The sequence below is a fragment of the Canis lupus genome, chromosome 1 (assembly GCF_011100685.1).
Source record: "Canis lupus familiaris isolate Mischka breed German Shepherd chromosome 1, alternate assembly UU_Cfam_GSD_1.0, whole genome shotgun sequence".
Taxonomy (NCBI): domain Eukaryota; kingdom Metazoa; phylum Chordata; class Mammalia; order Carnivora; family Canidae; genus Canis; species Canis lupus.
In genome coordinates this window covers 103241058-103261355 of record NC_049222.1, presented here as the reverse complement: position 1 = coordinate 103261355, position 20298 = coordinate 103241058, and the positions used below count along the sequence as shown (strand labels likewise).

The 20298-nt window shown below is 55.0% G+C and overlaps 2 protein-coding genes and 1 long non-coding RNA gene across 4 annotated transcripts; 1 reads left to right on the top strand and 2 right to left on the bottom strand.

Moving 5' to 3' along the window:
* Positions 1-4460: 4460 nt before the first annotated feature.
* TNNT1 (troponin T1, slow skeletal type) lies at positions 4461-15619 on the bottom strand. 2 transcript variants are annotated; one of them, XM_038527874.1, is made up of 14 exons: positions 15556-15619; positions 14180-14221; positions 14065-14078; positions 13861-13890; positions 13583-13615; positions 12852-12873; positions 10540-10600; positions 10136-10252; positions 9824-9901; positions 8569-8682; positions 8156-8265; positions 5532-5622; positions 5388-5428; positions 4461-4604 (listed from the first exon to the last, which is right to left on the bottom strand). In XM_038527874.1, exons 2-14 carry the CDS (start codon positions 14209-14211, stop codon positions 4559-4561), a joined length of 789 nt encoding a protein of 262 aa, XP_038383802.1. In that variant the 5' UTR covers positions 14212-14221; positions 15556-15619; the 3' UTR covers positions 4461-4558. The 2 variants fall into 2 exon arrangements, with proteins under 2 accessions (XP_038383802.1, XP_038383803.1); XM_038527875.1 differs by lacking the exon at positions 13583-13615.
* LOC119870906 lies at positions 13867-18028 on the top strand. The gene is made up of 3 exons (XR_005354468.1): positions 13867-14248; positions 14827-14937; positions 17747-18028. It is a non-coding gene; the product is annotated as an uncharacterized LOC119870906 (long non-coding RNA).
* On the bottom strand, positions 16917-20090 carry TNNI3 (troponin I3, cardiac type). Its single transcript, NM_001003041.1, has 8 exons — positions 19941-20090; positions 19693-19705; positions 19468-19554; positions 19062-19103; positions 18628-18759; positions 18163-18252; positions 17489-17665; positions 16917-17063 (listed from the first exon to the last, which is right to left on the bottom strand). The coding sequence occupies exons 1-8, from the start codon at positions 19949-19951 to the stop codon at positions 16980-16982; spliced, it is 636 nt and encodes a 211-aa protein (NP_001003041.1). The 5' UTR covers positions 19952-20090; the 3' UTR covers positions 16917-16979.
* Positions 20091-20298: the final 208 nt, after the last annotated feature.

Sequence of the window (20298 nt, the reverse complement as noted above, 5' to 3'; positions counted from 1 at the left end):
CGCGCCGCCCGCCCGCCGGGAGAGCGAGCGAGCGAGCGTACGCCGAGCCCCGAGGAGGAGCCGCCGCCGCCGCCGCCGCCCGCCCGGGGCCGCTGGGAACTGCCGCTGGCCCCGCGCCGCCGGAGGATCAGTCTGCCCCCGCCCGGAGCGCCGACGTCAGCACGCCTCCCCGGGGTGCGCTGGGAAATGGAGTCCGCAAGCGGAAGTTGCTAATGGCAACCTCCCTGCCTCGCTCCGCCCCGAGGCGCACCGGGAAGTCCGCCGCTCCAGGCGACCGGTGGACGGTTGGGGTGGGGGTGGGAGTGAGAGTGGGGGCGGGGGCGCCCTGGGAAATGCACTGCTACGTTCCACGGGGCCGGGAGCCGGGAAGGACATAACGCTCATTTTCCCACATAATTCATTAATTGTGGGCTCTTTGGTCAGCTCCCTTTAGCTAGAAATAAGCGGCCGGAGGGCAAGGACGTTTGTCTTCTCTGAGCGCCCCTTATCCCCAGGACCCAGAATGGAGCTTAAAATTGCGAGACCGAAGTTAATTTCTGCACGAAGTAATTAATGGATTCCCGAGGTCAAGGGAAACACCAGGGCGCCCCGCAACCCGGAGACCCTTCAGGGCAATCCCAAATCCCAGCTTTCCGGAGTGGCCACCCAGGTCATGCTGGGAGATAGAGTGGGCAGTCAGAGGTCATGGCCATCGGCCCACAGCGCCAGCGCACGCCGGGAAATGTAGTTCTCAGGGCCACGCCCCTGGAAACACAGTACGTCCTAGGCAGAATCCCAAGCCCCCCAAAAAGCCAGGCCCAAGGACAGGAGAAGTCCAAAGTCCCTCATGGTGACCCCTGGATCACATCCAGTCAAGGGGCCCAAGGGGCGGGGTCCACAAGGACAGCGCCCCCAGAACCTTCATTCATCCGCCTTTCTTCCGAGGGCCTCCTGCGACGCGGAGCACGCTGGAAAATGTAGTCTAGGCTCTACATGCTCGCAAGCCATGCTGGGAATTGTAGTCCTGGGTGAGGGGCTCCACGTAGCACTTTAAAACACGAAATAATCCTCACTTTAAAAAAAAAAAAAAAAAAAAAAAAAAAAAAAAAAATCCTCACTTTAAGTGTCCTGCGCCTAAATCCTGGCTAGGAGAGATAGAGGCACTTTGAGGTCGGATCCAAGACCCGTAAAAATCGCACAAAAAGGCGCTGAAATCTGGACAGCGGCAACAGCCTTTTTTCTTAAGGGATGTTGGAGGAGCCCACCCACTCCGAAGTAGCGGGGGCCTGTAGAAAGAAATAAACTACAAATCCCATGAGGCCTGGGGAAAGCTGGCCATAGCTATAAAGGGAATGGCAGTCCCGGTAGTTCTTGGGATATGTAGTCTCTGAACCCCACGCTTCCCACGCGTGGGACGTGAACCCCACCTCCTTTGCCAGGAAGCTTGAAAGGCAGTTAGTAGGTCGCCTGTAGGTTATGTGCGGTTGTGGTTGTGTGTGTTTCAGTGTGCGTGCATACCCGTGACACTTTATAACTGTGTGCCTACGGTCTTGTGTGTGCCTGGGTGTGTGCTATTCATAGGGATTCATGTTTATCAAGCCTGTAAGTGTTCGTGGAAATATGTCTGTCTGTTTTTGTGACTGTGATTGTTTATCTGGGGTGTCTGCCCAACCCACACGACAAAGTGTGAGACGTGTTCCCACCATCAGCTCAATTGGCAATCTTTACACTGCCTGCAGAATTTAGACTTTAGCCTCTATTTTAAAACCTGCACTGCTGCAATGGTGAAGAATTCCAGGTCCCATGTAGGCAGTGGTAGGTCTGACGCTTGTTTCTGTCCACTTCCTGGCTCTAAAGCCTAGGGCTAATCTCTGTCTCAGGGAGTTGTCCAGAGCGTCCATAAGGTATCTGATAGGTACCAGGTGTTGGCTGGTACAGACATGTTCATATCTCACTCTTTAAAATTATCTTCTTCCCTTTGCTTTTCCATGGAGAAAGTGTTTTCACTGTTTCCTCTCCGTGCTAACACTGGAATTGCAATGCCTAACCTTAGAACTGCAAGCCCTCCTCACTCAGCTGGTGAAAATAACCTCCTTGAGATAAGAAGATGTTCCTTCTTCCCCTGCAAACACAGAGAAACAGACGCCCATCCATGTCATAAAGATGATCCAGATAAAGGAATGAACTAAAGCATCAAGTTTACTCTCTTGTCCAGTGTGAAAACAAGACTAGGCATATTATAGGTCAGTTCTGATTTCTGATGTTTTTAAAACTGTTCTTGGCAGAGTTATTTACACAAAGGAAAGTTTTAAATTTAAGGGACAATGTACTATGAAAGACACCCCCATGGCTGACCATCTAGTGACTATCCACATACAAACACATCCCCTGGGTCCTCATACTCACACCAACAGGAAGGAGGCTTTGAATTTGTTAACCACACCAAGAACAGTATTCTCCCAAATATCACTCTCTAATATGAGCATGGAAAGACACCCTCCACTTACATGTAGTGTTAAGCCAAAATGATTACAGAAGAGGGGTTTTATCCCAATGTGTAGAGCCACATTTTCTGGGTCTGTTAACATATGTCTGTTCCTATCCTGTGACGTCCTTCTTCCTCCCTTTCTACTCTATTCCCTGTGAAAAGGTTTGTCTGAACTGTTATTCTTACAATTCCCTGCATCTTAGCCACTGTGGATTTGTTAGGGTGTGCGTTTATAAGATGCCAAACCAGTGGGAGGCACACCCAAGCCTGACTGGCAGGGCTGGTATGACCCCAAGAACCTGGGCTCTTGTCCCTAGGGAGCAGGTGAATGACCCGTGTACAGGATCTATATGTGTAGCTTGGGTAGCCAAAGGACGGAAGTGCATCCGAGACTGCTAATTGTCTGCCTGTAACTAGTGTTTCCCTCCTCAAAAATAGAACCCTGGTTTTATTTGAAGTGGCAAAACACCCAGCTCGCTCAAGAGTGGGCCAGAGACCTAATCTCCTTTGCCATTAGGCGTGGCCAACAAGATGGGAATGAACTTGGGTGGATGGGGCTTCCAGGAAGGCTCTCTTAGGGGTTGAATTCAGCTGCAAGGTGTACATTTCTGGCCTTGCCTTCTGCTGTCTTCCATTCCTGTAAGCGGAAGTGATGGCTGGAGCTCCAGAAAGCATACAGTGACCACTGCATGACCTTGTGGGTGGAAGCAGAGCAAAAAAAGCAGGAGTCTCAATTCCTGATGGCTCTTTAGACCTGCCTTTTCTGCCCAGGATTGCCTACTACCTCTTTCTTTTAGGTTCTGTGTGAGAAAACAAACCCCCAATTCACCAAAACCATTGTTATTTTGGGTCTTCCTTCCTAGCAGCCAAGCATAACTCCTAAATGACATTGTTGGCTAGTGTTGGCAACCCAACACTTCCCAATAGGAAAGGACCCGAGTCAAGCTACTGAAACATGAAGAGGCATTCACAGGATGATCACAGAAGGTCAACAAAATTCTGGGAGCACAAGATTAGGCTGAAATGCATGAAAGAAAACCATATATGTCCCTCCTTAGAAAGAAAAGTGTGAGAGACCACATGGAGAGAGGTCTCAGCCATCCCAAATGGGGCCACCCTAAACCAACCAGTCCCACTGAGCCACAGGAATCCCCAACCGTGGATGCACAAGCAAGCCCAGCCCAGATCAGCCATGCCCAGAAGAACCCCCCTGCTGAGCCCAGCACAAACTAGCAACTGACCCACAAACTCATAAACTAAAGTAATGCTACTATGGGAAGCCAGTTACAAGTGAGGTGGTTGGCTATGGAACACAGGCCATCTGATACAGCTGGGTAGCTTTTGGGGGGAAAAAAAGTATGCAGTTTAGTGATTTTTTATATTCACGAGGTTGTGTGTCCTAGCATCACGACTAATTCCAAGTATTTTCGGCAGCCCGACAAAAATCAGCATTCCCCACCCAACCCTCCCCCAGCCCCTGGAAGCCACCCACCTCCTCCCTGCTTCCATGGATTTGCCCTCTAGACAATTCACACATGTGAAGTCACACAATCTGGGACCTTCTGTGTCTGGCTTCTTTCACCAAGTACCATGTTTTTGAGATTCGTGGACATTACAGTGTGTGTCAGGGCTCTGTTCCTTTTTATTGCTGAGTAATACCTCCTCACATCCATTCATCAGTTGGTGGACATTAGGAGTGTTTCCACCCTTTGGGCCGTGGAGCACAGTGGGCATGTGGATGAACATGTGTTTTCATTTCTCTCAGGTAGACACTGGGAGTAGAATTACTGGGCCATAGAGTAACTGTGTGCCTAGCTGGGTGAGGAAGCACCAGACTGGCTTCCGAAGTGGCCGCCCCATGTTGCATTCCCAGCAGGTGCATAAGGGCTCAATTTGACCTACCGCTATAGTGACAAGGAGGGTTCTCTAGGCACTAAGTCAAAGGAAGCAGGGAAGCTGGCCACATGCAGTGCAGTAATGACAACCACAGAACTCAGCAGGTGGCCTGCAGGGGGCATGTTTATTTCAACCACAGATGTGATCCATGCCCCAGAGGCTCTGGCTCAGGCTCTGGCTCCTGGCTCCCGGGCCTCACTTCCAGCGACCTCCAACTCGGCCCTTCCCTGCCCCCTTCCGGCTGTAGGAGAAGAGGGAAGGGGTGTCAGGAAGAAGGGGCTCCCCCAGCCTCTGAGATTGGCCCAGCCCTCAACTCAGGGAGTCCACAAGCCCCACCCCCAAATTCCCGCTGTCCCGGTCAAGAGGACTGGCAGGCAAATGCGTTCTCTGTTCGCTGACGGGGCAGTGTGGTTGATGGTCTGAGGGTTTGCTGACTGGGGCGGTATGGTTGATGGTCTGGGGCCGGGTTCCACCCACCCACTTGCAGGAGCCGAGGTCAGTATGTTCCTGGGATGGGCTGGGGGAAGGGAGGGATGGGTGACAGAGAGTGGGTGGCAAAGAAGAGGGCCCAAGGCTGGGGTGAAAGAGAGAATGTGGGACATGGGGATAGATGAACAGAGAGCAAGAGAAAGAGAGCTGGGGAGGCAGAGCAAGGCACAGAAGTCACGGCGGGGTTCTCATCCTGTTGACGGTTGGGGCAGTGGGGGGGGATGTCCTGGACACTGCAGGGTGCTGGGCAGCCTCCCCAGTCTCCCCACCTGGATGCTAGGAGCACCTCCAGCTGTGACAGCCACTTGTGTTCCAGCCCCTGTCCAATGCCCTGGGGGGGCAAGACCACCCACCCCACCTTGAGAGTCCTGACTTTGAGGGACACAGAAACAGGGATGGAGACCCAAGAAGAGGGACCCAGGGCAGATGCCAAGAGGGGGCAAGGGACCAAAGCTCACAGAGAGAGGGAAGGACAGACCCCAGCGTCAGAGTGAGGGGTGGGTGGCACAGGGCTCAGCGCCCGAGACACACTTACAACTTCTGGGCATGGCTGATGCGGTTGTACAGCACGTTGATCTGTGCGGGAAAGAGAGACGGGCTGGGGGGACAGCCTGGGAGACGCGTCTGCCCGCCCCTGCCCTGCACAGCGCCGACATCCTCCGTGGGAGACGGGCCTTACCTCATACTTCTGCTGCTTCAGCTTCTCCATCAGGTCAAACTTCTCAGACTCCAGCTGGTGGATCCAGTCCGACAACTCCTGGGCCTTCTCCCTGGGAGGACAGAAGGGTGGCTGTGGCGCCATCCCACGCCCCCAGCCCACAGAGAAGTGCCCAGAGCCACCCCACGAGACTCTGAGTTGGGCAGCACTGTTGCCATTCTGCTAATATCTGAGGCCAAACTATTCAAAGTGAATGGAAGAAAAAGGGTTTCCAGTGTCTGCCCACTGTCTCCACATCCAAAATCCATATTTCCCTAAGGAAGAATGATGTCATGGTTAAGGACCCAGGTTCTGGAGTCCAGAAGCCGATTCAAGTCCCAACTTTGCCATTCTCCTGTTTGTGACTTTTGCCAAGTAACCTCCCCTAGGATCCCATTTCCCTCTCTGTAAAATCATGGCTACCTCCTCTATACCTCTTCTCCCATTCTTCCTTAGAAACAACCTTTTGCAATAGGCCTAGTTAAAAAGCCACTCTCCCAAATCTCCTGTGTAAGTAGGGGTGGCCAATGGGGATGAAAACAGGTCCCTGGATAGGGCTCCCAGGAAAGCCTTTGGTTAATTCATTCTGTGCAACTTCTTCCTGCTGCTTGGATGTGCTGGCTGGAGCCCCAGCTGCCACTTTGGACCATGAGGTGATTTTGAGGATGGAAATATCAGGCTAAATGTGGTAGAGCAGAAAAACAGGAGTCTGGGTCTTCAGTCATTTTCTAGAGTTTTATACCAGCTGTGGACCACCTAGTCTCAGAATTCTCCCATGTGAGAAAATAAGCCTCTGTATTTTAGGCTGCTATGGACAGGTGACTTTACTAGAAGCCAAGCTTATTCTTAACTGATAAAAAATCTATTGCACAGAACTGTTATACGATGTGTAATGCCTGACACGTAGAAACACTCGATAAAGTCAATGTTACTGTTCATTTTATTATTATTTATATTGCTTGTTTTGTCTTGCTAGCTACCAGCTTTCCACTGCACTCTCCTCTGGGGCACATTTTTATTTGAAAAATGTTGTAAGACCCTCATATTAGACCCTTTATCTAATGAATAAAATTGAGGTAACTGGATCTAAATATTAGTGGACCCAAGTTATGAGTGAGTGTGTGGTGGAGGGCAGAGAAATAAGAAAAGGGGGGAAAGGGGGTGGGGGGATGAGCAGCCACATATTACTTTATGACGGGCTCTGTGAAAATGTGCTCAGAAGGGGGAGTGCAAAGCGATCAGTGGGCTGGAGCCATGTAAACACCTCCAAGAGCTGACCCTGTGCGTCTTTTCTTGTGCACAGTATCCTCACACTGGTAGTTTGAAACCCACATGGTGGACATCATGGAAATGGGCAAAAGCTACGATTGGGACCTTTTGCTTCTGGAAAGCTGGCAGTTTAACATCTACCATCATTCCACTTTATAATGCAGTGAGTACAGGCTGCTGCACCAGACGGCCTGGGGCTCATTCCTAGCGCTTACACTTGCAAGCTGTGCAACCCTAGAGAGGTTACTTAACCTCTCTGTGCCTCAGGAACCTCATCCAGGAGGAGGATACTCATAGTATCTACGTCACAGGGTTGTAAGCCCTCCCTGGGGCATGGCTGCTGCAGCGATCACCATCATCACCACCACCGCCACTGCCATCATCATCGCCATCACCATCATCATCATCATCACCTCACTGACCTTTCACAGGTGTATGAAGTAGACTTTGTTATCCTGGCCTTATTTTGCCAATAAGGAAAGTGAGGCTCAGAGAAATTGCTTGCCATGCCTAGGATCACACAGCTGGTAAGTGGTAGAGCCACCACTGAGCTCCAGCCCCCATTGCTGTGCTGTCTCCAGGGTTGTGGGGGTTTCTGACTTTATGGGTCATACCCCAGGTCAGAAAACATCAGGCTATGGCTGAGGCCCCAGAAGGAGAAGCACTCTGCAGTCTTCCCTCCAGTGCTTATCACAAGATGGGGGCTGTCCTGTGAATGGGAGGTAGAGGAGCAGATGGAGTCCCAGGGGGCAGACACTTGGCTGGAAAGGTCTCACTGACATGTCTGGCTTTAATTCACATAAAGATGGGGCTTCCTGGGCAGCCCGGGTGGCTCAGCAGTTTAGCGCCGCCATCAGCCCAGGGTGTGATCCTGGAGACTGGGGATCGAGTTCCATGTCAGGCTCCCTGCATGGAGCCTGCTTCTGAACCCTCTGCCTGTGTCTCTGCCTCTCTCTCTCTCTCTGTCTCTCTCTCTCTCTCATGAATAAACAGATAAAATGTACAAAAAAAAAAAAAAAGATGGGGCTTCCTGAGTTTCCACAGGACCTCAATAAGTCAACAAAATCTCCTAACTTTTGGTGAGCCATCTTATCTGGCTTCCCCTCATATGACCCCCCCAGACTCTACATGTCAAGGTAGCCACAAAAAGTGAATCAGTGACATATTTCACTGGAAATACAAGGGAGTCCAGAGAGGGGGACACACTACCTCAAAGTCACACAGCACCAGGGCTCAGACCTGGGCTTCTGCTCTCCCAGAGCTGGGTAAGGATTCCCTTATGTCACCGTCTTACAGCCAGCCCCCTCCCACCCTGAGCCCCCATCCCACCGGTATACCGGAGCTGGTCTTCTCCCATGTGGTCGATGTTCAGAGGCTTTTTACGCTCAGACAGGATACGTAGTTTCATCTCCCGACCTGTCTGGCGCTTACCACGCTTTTGTTCTGCCTGAGAGTAGAGAAACGGACACACTGAAGTGTGGGATGGATCAGAACCCATGGAGCTGAGCTCCTCACCACCTTGTCCCTACACCCAGGAGTCCAGGCCCCCAGCCCCTCCTCCCTCAGACCAGGAGTCCAGGCCCCCAGCACCTCCTCCCTCAGGCCCAGGAGTCCAGGCCCCCAGCCCCTCCTCCCTCAGACCCAGGAGACTAGGCCCCCAGCCCCCACCTTCATGGGGAACCAGAACTCTAAGCCCTCTGTTGCCTCTTCCCTGGAAACATAGACCTTAGGTCCAGAGGAGTGAACTCACCTTGACCAGGTAACCCCCAAAATGGGCTCCCATATTGGACAGAACCTTCTTCTTTTTAGCGTCATCCTCAGCTCGCTTCTTGGCCTCTTCCTCCTCCTTCCGCATCTTCTCCTCCTGAGGGAAGAAAGGGGTTAGCCCTAAGGCCTTGCCCACCCACTTCAGGGAAAAGGTCTGGGATGGGGAGCTGGGAGGGAATCTCACTGGTGAGCTAAGTGAAGCAGGACCAACCAGACACAGTGCATGAGGCAAAGTCAGTGTCAGAATAGGCAAGAATGCAGACATCCTGGGGGTGCCTAGGGGGCGCAGTTGGTTAAATGTCTGCCTTCCGCTCAGGTCCTGACAGGAGGTCCTGGGATGGAGTCCCACATCCAGCTCCCAGCAGGGACCCTGCTTCTCCCTCTGCCTGTGTCTCTGCCTCTCTCTGTGTCTCTCATGAATAAATAAATAAAATCTTTTTAAAAAATTAATCACACCTGCAAAGTCCCTTTTGCCATGCAAGGTATCATATTCATAGACTCTGGGCATTAGGATGTGAGCATCTTTGGGAGACCAGTACTTTGCCTACCATGTCACTACTCCTAATCTTTAAAAGTGCTTCCAGGAGTCCTTGATGTCAAGGCAGATCACATATCCAGAGCCTACGCCAATGGGAATATCCTAACCAGTCTCCTACAACTAGCTAGCAATTTGCTCCAAGTTGGACAGGTGACCAATCTGCACTCATCCCAGAATCATGCAGAAGACAGATAAAAGAGGAATTATAGCCAGAGTTTCTGATGGTCACTTTCCATCCCTGCCTGAGAACGGGATGTCCAGTAGGGTGACCAGCCATCTGGTTTCCCTGGGACTGATGGGAACAGGATTTTCAAGGCCCAGGCCAGGAAAGTCCCAAGCACACCCATGATGACCTCATCACCCTAGGGTCCACAGAAAAATGGGCCCAGGGATAGGAAGACAAAAGCTGAGTCTTTGTGAGCTTGAGTTTCTTGATCCAGCCATGCCTGAAGCAAGTCACACTCCACTTTTCTTTTGGTTATATGAGCCAATAAAATTCTCTTTCTGCTGAATCCGGTTTGGGTTGGGGTTTCTGTCCCTTCCAAAGGAAAGATCCTTGAATAATACAGCACAAGGACTTTCTCAGGACAGCAGAAAATATGACAAATGGGAAACAGAGCATCCAGCTGAAGAAGTAACATTTGGTCTCCCTTCCAGGGCAGGGCTGGGCAGGGCAGGGAAGGGCAGGGGAGGCACCCACCGCCAGCTTAGCCTGACGCTCACGCTCCTTCTCTGTTCGGAAGCGCTGCTGCTCAGCTCTCTCAGCTCTGCGCCGCTCCTGGGGCGGGAGGGGGGTGTTGGGGGGAGAGAAGAATGAGGGGGTGCAGGGACGCTGCCTTCCCAAGGAGGTCAAGAGCAGAGATGAGCTAGTTTGAGTGTGGCCATGGACTTGCACCAGTTGCCAGTTCCCTCAAGATTCAGCCTCGGGCCTGCACTGTCTGGGAACCATTCCCAGCCCAGCCCCTCACAGGATGAGGGAGGAACTAGCAGAACCCCACCTCCCTCCACTCACAATGCGCTCTTTCAACGCAATGAGCTCCTCTTCCTCTTTCTTCCGCTGTTCAAAATGCACGTCGATGAGCGTCTGCAGCTCCAGCAGATCTTTCTCCATGCGCTTGCGGTGGATGTCCTGCAGGCCGGAGGGGGGGCGGGGAGCGTGTCATCCCCAGGCAGTGTGGGGGACCCGCACCCACCTGTGCGCACCTCAGAGGAAAGTCAGGGCAGGGCCCTTGGGGGCAGGGATGGACTGGGACAGTTTAGGGAGTCAGGGGGCCGCTGTTCGCGATGCTTGCAGAAGGTGGCACTAGCGACCCACACTAGGTCCATTTTAGGGGATTCCCGAAAGAAGGGAGAACCCAGGGGCGCCTCTTCCTAATTTGCACAAAGACACCTGGAGACTGGATGTCCCTTACTTACATCGAAGTCCACACGTTCCCCTTCTGGGATCTTGGGGGGGATCAGTGGAGGGACCACAGGCCTGATGGGTGGAGAAGGGGAATAAATGAACAGCCTGAGCTCCCTGATGGAGCTCCCCAGCTGCTGCTGCTGCACTGTTTACCCTGGCAGCCACCAGCCACGTGTGGTTGGGGCACCTGACAACTGGCTGGTCTGACTTGCGATTCCATGTGCCATCTGTGAAACACACTGGATTTTGAAAACTTGGTTCAAAGAAATGTAAAATATTTCACTAATGATGCCGCCTATCAATTGATTACATCTTGAAATGATAAAATTTCAGATATAGTGGATTGAATGGAAAAATCCTATGAAGATTAATTTTATCTGTTTTGTTTTACTTTTTAAAATGTTGCTTGTAATATATATTTTTATACATAAATTATATACATAGATTATACATATGTGGCTTGCACTATATTCGTATTGGGTGGTGCTGCCCTGAGGGGGGGTCCGCCCTCCATCCATGCCTTCATTAGAATTCTCTCTTCTCTGCTTTTTAAAACAGAAACTTCACCTGATTTCCTTCCTACTCCTCTCGCTGTCACCTCTGTCTACTGGTCCCCAGAGAGCCCTTTAAAGAGTTTCACCCTTGGGAATCCCTGGGTGGCTCAGCGGTTGGGCACCTGCCTTTGGCCCAGGGCATGATCCTGGCGTCCCATGTCAGGCTCCCTGCATGGATCCTGCTTTTCCCTCTGCCTGTCTCTCTCTCTCTCTGTCTCTCTGTCTCTCTGTCTCTGTCTTTCTCTCTCTCATGAATAAATAAAATCTTTTCTTTTTAAAAAGTTTTGCCCTTTTATTCGTTCACAGGACACTCCCACAAGGCATGTCATTCATTCGAGTGACTTCGATTATCATCAATTACCAAGGATTCACCAACTCTGTCTCCAGCCCAGATTCTCTTTGAGGTTCCAGACTCAGGTTGACAGGTGCGTCCTGACATTTCCTGCCTTCTCACAAACCATGCTGCCTCTGAGCTCACCAACTTCCCCCAGACTGAGTGGCGGCCATATGGCCCAGACCCCTGGCAGCGGTGCTCACATTCTCCCTCCCCTTGCCCCAGTGACAAGTCTGGCCTCTTTGCCTGGGCATCTCCCCAGTCTGTTCCCCAGTTTCCACCCCATGCTCCCCACCCTAGCTCAGGCCTCGGCCCCTCTCCTGTGAACCTTCATGCCAGCCTCCTCCTGGCCCCCTGCCACCTCTGGCTGTTTACCTTCAGTTCATCTTCCTTCATGACTTTAGAGCGGTGTTTCTAGCACCCAGAGCTCATCCTTAAGTCCAAGCAACCCAGCATTCAAAGTCCTTCTCCATCTGGCCCGTCAGATCCTCCAGCAACTTCTCTCCTCCTTCCCAGACACACACATTTCATGGTTCCCTGGCTATGACATGTGCCTTTGTACCCCTGGGCCTTTGCATATGCTGTTCCCTCTGCATGCAACGCCCTTCCCCTTCCTGCTGCATCCCCTGAGGCCTTCCCTTCTCCAACAAGCCTTCCCAGATCCCAAAGCACACCTGTGCCCCCCTGATCCCCCTTGCTGTCTCACTGAGGTCTGACTCCTCTACTCAAAACCTTCCATGCCTCCTCTACTCAAAACCCCCCATGGCTCCACAGGGCCCAGGCTTTCACAGCCCCATGCCTTCTTGCACTCTGCACTCCAGCCATAATGAAATTGGCACCACTGCCCACACCAACCCAGAACTCTCCTTCTTGTGCTCAGATCGCAGCCTCCTTGCATCTCCAAGCTTTGGCCCCAATCTCACCTCCTCCAAGACCCTCCGCCCCCATGAGCTCTCATGGTCTCCACAGATCTGCTTATTTTAGGACTCTCATCATCAGAATGACCTGTGTCTCTGTCTGTTCCCTGAAAGCCTGGCCTGAATCCAACCACTGCACCATGCATGCACCCTGTGAAGCTTTCTCCTTTACAATATCCCTCCCACCTCCTTCAGCTAGTGAACTCTTCATCCCTCAGGACTCTAGCATCACCTCCTCCCCTGGGAAGCCTTCCTTGACTGCCTAGGGCAAACATAGTACCTTCTTGTGTGCTACCCTCACTGTATCTGGGTCTGTTTCACCAACAGAGCAGATGGGTTCTGATATACCAAACACCAAGGGAAGTTCTCTGGACAATTGGCTGACAGAACAAATCCCTGCCCTTTCCTGCTTCAAGGGCCCCACTCTCCTTTTCTGCTTTTCTTACACCCTGTCTCTGGGGGTGGGGGGTACATATTTAGGAGGATGTGATTGGGATGCTTAGCCCCTAGGATCTCACCTTGGTTTGGGACGCTCCTCTTCTAGTGGGGAGATACAAAGAGATAATTAGCAAGAGTTCATGGGGGTGGGCCTGATACACCCAGAGGAGGGAACTCCCCTCCAAGCCATAGACCCCAGGAGCAGCTCTGGGGGAGAGGCATGAGTAGGGGGGGAGAAGAGGGAACAAGGGAAATCAGGAAGAGGAGGATCACACGCATCAGATATACATTCAGAACTGGTGTGGGGTCCCCCTCCCACTTCTCTGGGAACCCAGGGCTCCAACCCCCCCAGACCTTCCTCTTACATACCAAAGCTCCTGCTCTTCTGCATTTACACCTAGCACTTCAGGGTGCCCCCAGCCCCTCCCCTCTGGGGACACAAGAATCCAGACGCCCAGGGAGAGCCCTTTCTGCAACTCACACCCCAACCTTTGAATGTATATGAAGGAGAAAAGTGACAGGGTCGGGGACTTAGATGGGGGTGGGGTGGGGGTGTCTGTCCGCAAACATCCAACCCTTCTACAAGAATTCCTCCAGGCTGGGGAAGAAGGCTTGGGTGTCGGTCCCTTTAAGAAGGAAGGGAATGGGTTAAAGCCTCGGCGAGGCCGTTTCCCTTCGTGGACACCAGAGGGCGCGCGAGCTCTCCGGAGCTTAAAGGACCGGGCCTGGGCGGGTTATGCGGGCGCAGGGGTCCTCGCAGGGCTCGGGGCCCGAGGAAATCCGTCTCGGGAAGCGAAGCAGCCGCGGTTACCTCGCTCTGCCACGGGCTCCGGCTCCTCGGCGGCTGGGGAGGAGGAGGCAGGGGGAGAAGCGAGGAGGGGGTAGCGAGGGGGAGCGGCCACGCCGGGGTGCGGGGGGCGGGGGGGGGGGGCAGGGAGGAAAGAAAGGGTAGAGGCTGTTAAAGGACCTGAAGCCGGGGCGGTCGGGAGCCCCGTGCCCGCCGGCCCCGCCACGCCCAGCGCCCCCTCCCCACCCAGCCCCGGCCCCGCGGGGCTGCCTGGGCCGCAGACCTGCGGGTCCAGGCCTCACCTTCCTCCTCCTCCTCCGCAGCCTCCTCTTCTGGAAGGGCAGGGGGCAGAAAAGGCAGGGTTAGAACCCCACAAGAGAGCACGCCCAGGGTGCTGCGACCCCGAGGGTGGCCGCCCCGGGTGGCCGGGGGCGATGGGCGACCCTTGTCCTCGGGCCTCCCGCGCGTGTCCCCAGGCCACCGAGGGCCACCCACTCCCCACTCACCTTCGGGCTGCTCCCTGAGGACACAGGAAGAGGACAGAGAGGCAGGGTTAGCGTGTTGGAGGTGGGAGAGGGTCCCACCTCTCCATACCCCAGCCCTCCCACCAGCACCACTCACTCCTCATACTCCTGCTCCTCGGTGTCCGACATCCTGTGTCACCTAAGGACCAAAGAACATGCGACTGAGGTGGGGTCCCGATGGAGGAGGGGCTGGGGGCCAGAGTCCTGGGTCTGAGGGAGGAGGGAATGGGGGCCTGAAGTCCTGGGTCTGAGGGAGGAGGGAATGGGGGCCTGAAGTCCTGGGTCTGAGGGAGGAGGGCCTGGGGGCCTTGACCCCTGGGTCTGAGGGAGGAGGGGCTGGGGGCCTGGACTCCCCAGTCTCAGGAAGGAGGGGCTGGGAGCCCTGACAGGGAAAGGGCTCTGGGAGGTGTGGGGGGAGCACAGCCCCAAAGCTGCAGCTCCTGCCCCTCCACCACCACAGCTGTCCTCCTTTGTCTTATGACATGTCCATGGGAACCTGATCTGAGTGGAGATTAGGAGAAGGTATTTGGGAAGGGACTGTGGCCTGAAGACAATAGCTGCCCCACCCCCCAAAGGCTATTTTGGGGGGATGTCGTAGATGGTGAAACAGAGGACATTTCCTAAGAAGGGATTCAAGGGGGGAGGCTCCTGGGAGAATTAGTCACGCAGGCTCCCTCTCCACCCCTCCCCCTCCCCCTATCTGGTTATCTTCCCACCTGGCCCCTCCTGGCCCCCTACCCACAGCCTTGAAGGAAGCTGGACTCATCAAGAGCAGTGAAGTCCACACATCTCACCCTGACTCCTACATAGACACCACATCATCTTTGGGATTCCCCCAGGACCAACAGTATCCAGGTTAAGAGCACCCCCAAATCCTGAGACCCACAGATCCTGAGCCCCTCCAACTGATGATGCCCCTAGTTTCTGGGGACAAGCAAGGCCTCATGTCTCCAGATTCTGAGAACCCCATTCTTGAGATTCCAGCGTCTGGGCTGACATCCCCAGATCTTGACGCTCTAGGTCTCGACACCTACATTCTAAAGCCTCAACGTCTTGAGACCCCAAAATCTAGACGCCCAAGCTCAGAGGTACAATTCATGTTGCCCCAAAATTTGGTACCTCCAATCATATGGCTTCAGACCTGGAGACCTCAATTCTCAAATCCCCAGAGTCTGAGGCTCCCAGTCCTGACACCCAGCCCATAAATGTCCAAGCCCAGATATCCCCAATTTCTGAGATTCCCTCTGAGCTCCTAGGTCTGAAGGTGTTATATTCTGGGACACCCCAATCTCGGCACCCCCAGACTCCATAACTCCCAAATCCTAATACCTCTGTCCTCAGGCCTCATAAAGCCTGAACTTCCCAGGAATTCCCAAGCCTTAAGTTTGTACCACCTCCACCTCCGTAGCCACCCCTCCTGTCGTCTCCCCCCCCCCCATCTCCCCCCAGTACGAAGCTCCTGGAGACCATTACCTAAGGCTGAGTCTGCAGAGTCGGTGAGCAAATGGGCAGGGCAGATCTGTTGCTGACCCTGCGAGTGGAAGCACCCCTGGTTTATAGTGGAGTCTCAGCCCCGCCCCCCAGGGGAGAGGGAGGGCCTGAGAATTCCTCTCTCAGACCCAGAGTCCAGCTCAGAGGCTGCCCTGCCCCCGCTCTGGCTGCATATTCAGGATCCTGGCACCTCCTGGGGGTCTAGGGACCCCTTCACCCCATCAGCATGGCCTCGCACCTAGACTGGGTCAGGTGACCTCCAACCTCCGGGCTCCCCACCTCCCTTACAGCACGCTGAACCCGATGCTTTGAAGTCCCTGGGCTTGGCACACAGTAGGTCCTCAGAGAATACTTACTGACAAAAAGAGCACAAGGGGTGCTTCCTCTTATAAGGCTCTTGTCCCAGTTTCTGTGTCTCTTCGGGCCTCTCTGCATCTCTGATACTGTCCATCTCTCCTTTGTCTCTGGGACCCTCCACCTGTGTGTCTCTGTCTCTGTCTCTGTCAACCCCCTCCCACCCCCACCCCTTTGTCTGCCACCAGGATTCCATCCTGGTGACAACAGGCGCTAAAGCCGGGAAGCAGGTGTGGGTCGGGGGAGGGGAGAGGGTGTGGTGTCAGGCCCATGACCTCACACTCCCCCACCTTCATCTGACACTGAGCTGTTGGGTATTCCTGCCCCCCTTACCCTTACCCACAGCCGGCCACGACCTTGAACCCTAAGGGAGCCAGCCACCCCTCCTGCTTCTCAGTGTCTCTGTCTCTCCCTGCCTATCATCTCTGTTTCTCTTTCTGGGCATTTCTCCAGGGGCTGTCTCTCTGGGTCTCTCCGAGTCTGTGTTTTCACTCCCTGTGTCTCCCCATGCATTTTTGTCTCTGCATTTCTGGGGGTGAATCTGTCAATTTCTGTGAATCTGTCTACTGGCATATGAATGTGTGTGACCTCATTTATGTCTTTCTTTGGCTCTGCATCCGTGTCTTCCTCCATGTCTCTGCATTGTCCCTCTTTCAGTCCCTATTTCTGCCTTGTTTGGTGGTCTCTGATGTGCTTTGTGCACATCGGCCTCTCCATTTCCCCTTTCTTTGCAGGTCTTTCTAGGAATCTCTGTCTTTTCTCCCTCTCTGTGGGTCTCTGGCTGTCTCTGTGTGTGTGCATGTCTCTCTCCTTGGACCTCGGTCTGGGCATCTCTGCACACCCTGCGTGTGAGGCATAAGAGCTGGGAACGCCCCCTACTGCAGACCCAGCTCTGCTCCTGCTGTGTGGTGTGGCTTTGGGGGACTCTCCCCTCAGTCTTCTCATCTCCCTCACACCGGACCCCCAGGTAGCAGACTTGCAGCCATTTCTAGCTCAGAGAGAAACTTTATTCCTCAAGGACACCTTCAGGGCCAGGGCAGGGGGCAGCCAGCTCAGCCTTCAAACTTTTTCTTGCGGCCCTCCATTCCACTCAGCGCATCGATGTTCTTACGCCAGTCTCCCACCTCCCGGTTTTCCTGGAGGAATGGGGCCAGGAGTGAGGGCTTCTCTCCCATCTACACTCTCTCAAATAGCCTCCCCCCAATCTTTGGCCCGCTGGGCCACTCTGCTTTGGATGTCCATTTTGAGATCTGCTTCTGGAAGGCTTCTCATCCCCTCAGGCGATCCCATCAAAGTTGCCCCCATGCACATCCTATCTCCCTCATGCACTTCTGGCCTTGCTACTTCCTTTCTCCCTAATGCACTTCCTGGCTTCCCCTTCTACTTTCTGGCTTCCCCTTGCACTTCCTATGCCCCTCCTATACTTCCTATTGGGGACCTCTTACCAGATTCTTCTCCCCATAACTCCAAGTAGCATCTGCCCTGAGCTTAGGCCCAATGACTGTTATGTCCCACACCCTCTCCTCTGAGCACCCCCTTTCCTGGCTCTAGCCACACTCACCTTCTCTGTGTCCTCCTTCTTCACCTGCTTGAGGTGGGCCCGCAGGTCTAAGGACTCCTTAGCCCTGGTGCCCAGCAGCGCCTGCATCATGGCATCTGCAGAGATCCTCACCCTCCGCAGGGTGGGCCGCTTAAATTTGCCACGAAGGTCAAAGATCTTCTGGGTCAGATCTGCTATCTGGGGGCAGCCATAAGGGAAGGTAGAAACCTCCACCAGACCCATTCTTCCACCCTATACTTCCCTCTGCTCTCTTTCCAGGCCTATGGAGGTCTCATCCAGGCTCCTCATCCAGTAACTGTAAGCCCTCCCGACGGGCCCAGCCTCCTCTCTGAAAAACACTTGACACCTCCTGGTGCTGCTGCATGCATCCCACAATTTCCTGACCCATGCCTGAGCTCACCTATCAACAACACCCGATGCTCCAGCTACACATTTCCACGAATACAGCTTCTGCGTTCCCAACTCCTGGCTTTTGTGTGCTATTGTCCCCTCTGCCTGGAACAGCCTTCCCTAACCACTTTATACTCATTCTTCTGCCCCATCCCTGCCAGGCCCAGCTGTCCTGGGTCTCCTGGTGTCTGCAGTCAACAGCAGCTGCAAGGGCGTGGACTGAGACCACAACCCCAGGCACCAGACTTTACCCGAAGGGACCAAGACTGCCCAGGGCCCCCCACCTCTGTGATGTTCTTGGTGACTTTCGCCTCCACATCGTATCTCTCTTCATCCACTTTGTCCACTCGGGCGTGGAGTTGTCGGCACAAGTCCTGGTCAAGAATGTGGTATGTGTGGTTGGGGGACGGGGGTACTCTGACTCCTGAGTCTGAGGGAGGAGGCCCTGGGGGCCTGGACATCTAGTCCTAGAGGACTCTGGGGCAGCTGGAATAAAGGGTGCTGGGAGCCAGGAGTCCTGAGAATCTGACAGAATTGGGGCTGGAGAGCCTAATCTCTGGGTTTTGAGACTGTAGGCAGCTGCAGGCCATATTTCTGAACTCCTGAGGGTAAGGATTAGCAGACTGGATCACAAGGTCCAGAGCAGAGGTAGGGGACAGTGACTAGACCGGTGAGTCCAAACCATGCAGGAGCGGTCACTAGGTACCTCGGATCCCCAGCTGGGCAGGAGTCCCTGATGAGAACGGTACCTGCAGCTCCGCGAAGCCCAGCCCGGCTAACTCCAGCGGCTGGCACCGCGTGCTCAGGGCGCGCCCTTTCTCTCCGCGCCGCTCCTCCGCCTCCCTCTCCAGCTCTTGCTTCGCGATCTGCAGCATCAGGGTCTGCAGAGGCGAGGCCGGGGACCGCAGCCCACCCGGGGAGGCGGATGAGGGCTGCGCGGCATCCGCACCGGGGAGGCCGCCCTGGCCAGGACAGCCCCCCAGTTCCAGGCAGGGTCCGCGGTTTTCCAGAGACGCTCCCCTTCAATCCGAGGCTCCGCCCCCGTGGCGGGGAGAGGGTGGGTGCTGCTCACCACAAGCCACGCTCACTCCCCACTGAGGCCTCGTCCTACCCCCTCCCGCACCCGACCCTCCAGCTCCACCCCCTGAGGACACCTAGGCGCCCCCTCCAGGCCCACCAGCACCTTCAGCTGCAGTTTCCTCGAGGCGGAGATCTTGGACTTTTTCTGCCGGGGTGACATGGAGCAAGGAATAATCAGGGCGGGGAGTAGGAGACAGATGGTCGGGGGCATGGGTAGGTTCCAGATTTGGACTCGCTTCCCGCTGAAGCTGAGCCCCTCAGCCCCATCCACCAACCCTGACCCCCTGACTGCTTAGGCAGTTCCCATGGGCAACGAACTCCGCCCATAGGCAGGCCACACCAATCCGAGCCCTCCCTCCGCAAAACCCCGCCCCTAGGGCGCAGCTTCCTCCTAGGCTCCGCCCACAGCCAAAGCCCCGCCCCAGCCAAGGCTCTGGCACCGCCCCTCCACCCCTGGGTCCCGCCCCCTCTGCGGACCGGGAACCGAGCCCCGCCAGCCCCTCGCTCACCTTGGCGTGCGGCTCCGTGGCGTACGCGCGGTAGTTGGCGGAAGACTGGCGTCGGATCGGGGCCGGAGCGGGGGGCGGGCACCCCGCCTGGGGTTGGGGGGATGGAGCCACGTCACTGCGGGCCCCCCCAGCGCCCCTCTACGGGTGGAGCTGCCACCTCCCGCCCCAGGGCCCACCCTGCGGCTCCCTCCCCTGCCGTGGACCCCGGCCTGCGCCTCCTCTCACCGCATCGCCGCTCCTGAAGGAAGAGACCGGGAAGGGGGGGTTAATGGTGGGCCTCTGTCCCGTCCAGTCTAAGGGACCCCAGGGGCCGCCCACCAGCTGCCCAGTCCTCGGGTTCCAGGGAGTCTGGTTCCCAAACCTTTCTTCGTGCCGATAGCCAGGAGTCTGTCCCCACCTCCCTCCTCAGGCCTCACAGGCCCACGTCCCACCGCCTCGGGCCCTGCAGGTCCGAGTTCCCTAGATGCACTCACTCATCCGCCATGCGCAGACTCAGGCCAAGGCTTGCAGGAGGCAAAGAAGGGCAAGGGGCGATTGGAAGGTCAGTGAGGGGGCATCCGGGATGACCTTGAAGGCCCCCAGAGCTTCAGTCTGTCTGCACTGCTCAAGCTTCACTGAAGACACTGAGATAAGGGGCGTGGACTGAGACTAAATATACTGCTGCCACCTCCTCCCCCTGCCCAGGATGTGAGATAACCGGGGCGCGTGAGGGGTGGGGTGGGCTGTGCTCCAGCTGGATCACCCTTCCACCTTGGAGGCCTGGAACCCAGCCCCTCCTCCCTCACACGCAGGGGTTCAGGCCCCCATTCCCCTCCTCCAGCAGACACAGGA

Bases quoted from the DNA above. Each gene is read 5' to 3' on its own strand.
- TNNT1 (XM_038527874.1), bottom strand. From the start codon at position 14,211: ATGTCGGACACCGAGGAGCAGGAGTATGAGGA. The intron at 10,601-12,851 runs GTGAGATCCTAG...TCCACCCATCAG, and splicing joins GAGGAGCGTCCCAAACCAAG to GCCTGTGGTCCCTCCACTGA. The intron at 8,266-8,568 runs GTGAGTTCACTC...CTCTACTCTCAG, and splicing joins TTGGGGGTTACCTGGTCAAG to GCAGAACAAAAGCGTGGTAA.
- TNNI3 (NM_001003041.1), bottom strand. The intron at 18,760-19,061 runs GTGCTGGTGGGC...TCGCCTCTGCAG, and splicing joins CGAGGAAACTGCAGCTGAAG to ACCCTGATGCTGCAGATCGC. The intron at 17,666-18,162 runs GTGGGGGGCCCT...GGCTGCCCCCAG, and splicing joins TCACCAAGAACATCACAGAG to ATAGCAGATCTGACCCAGAA.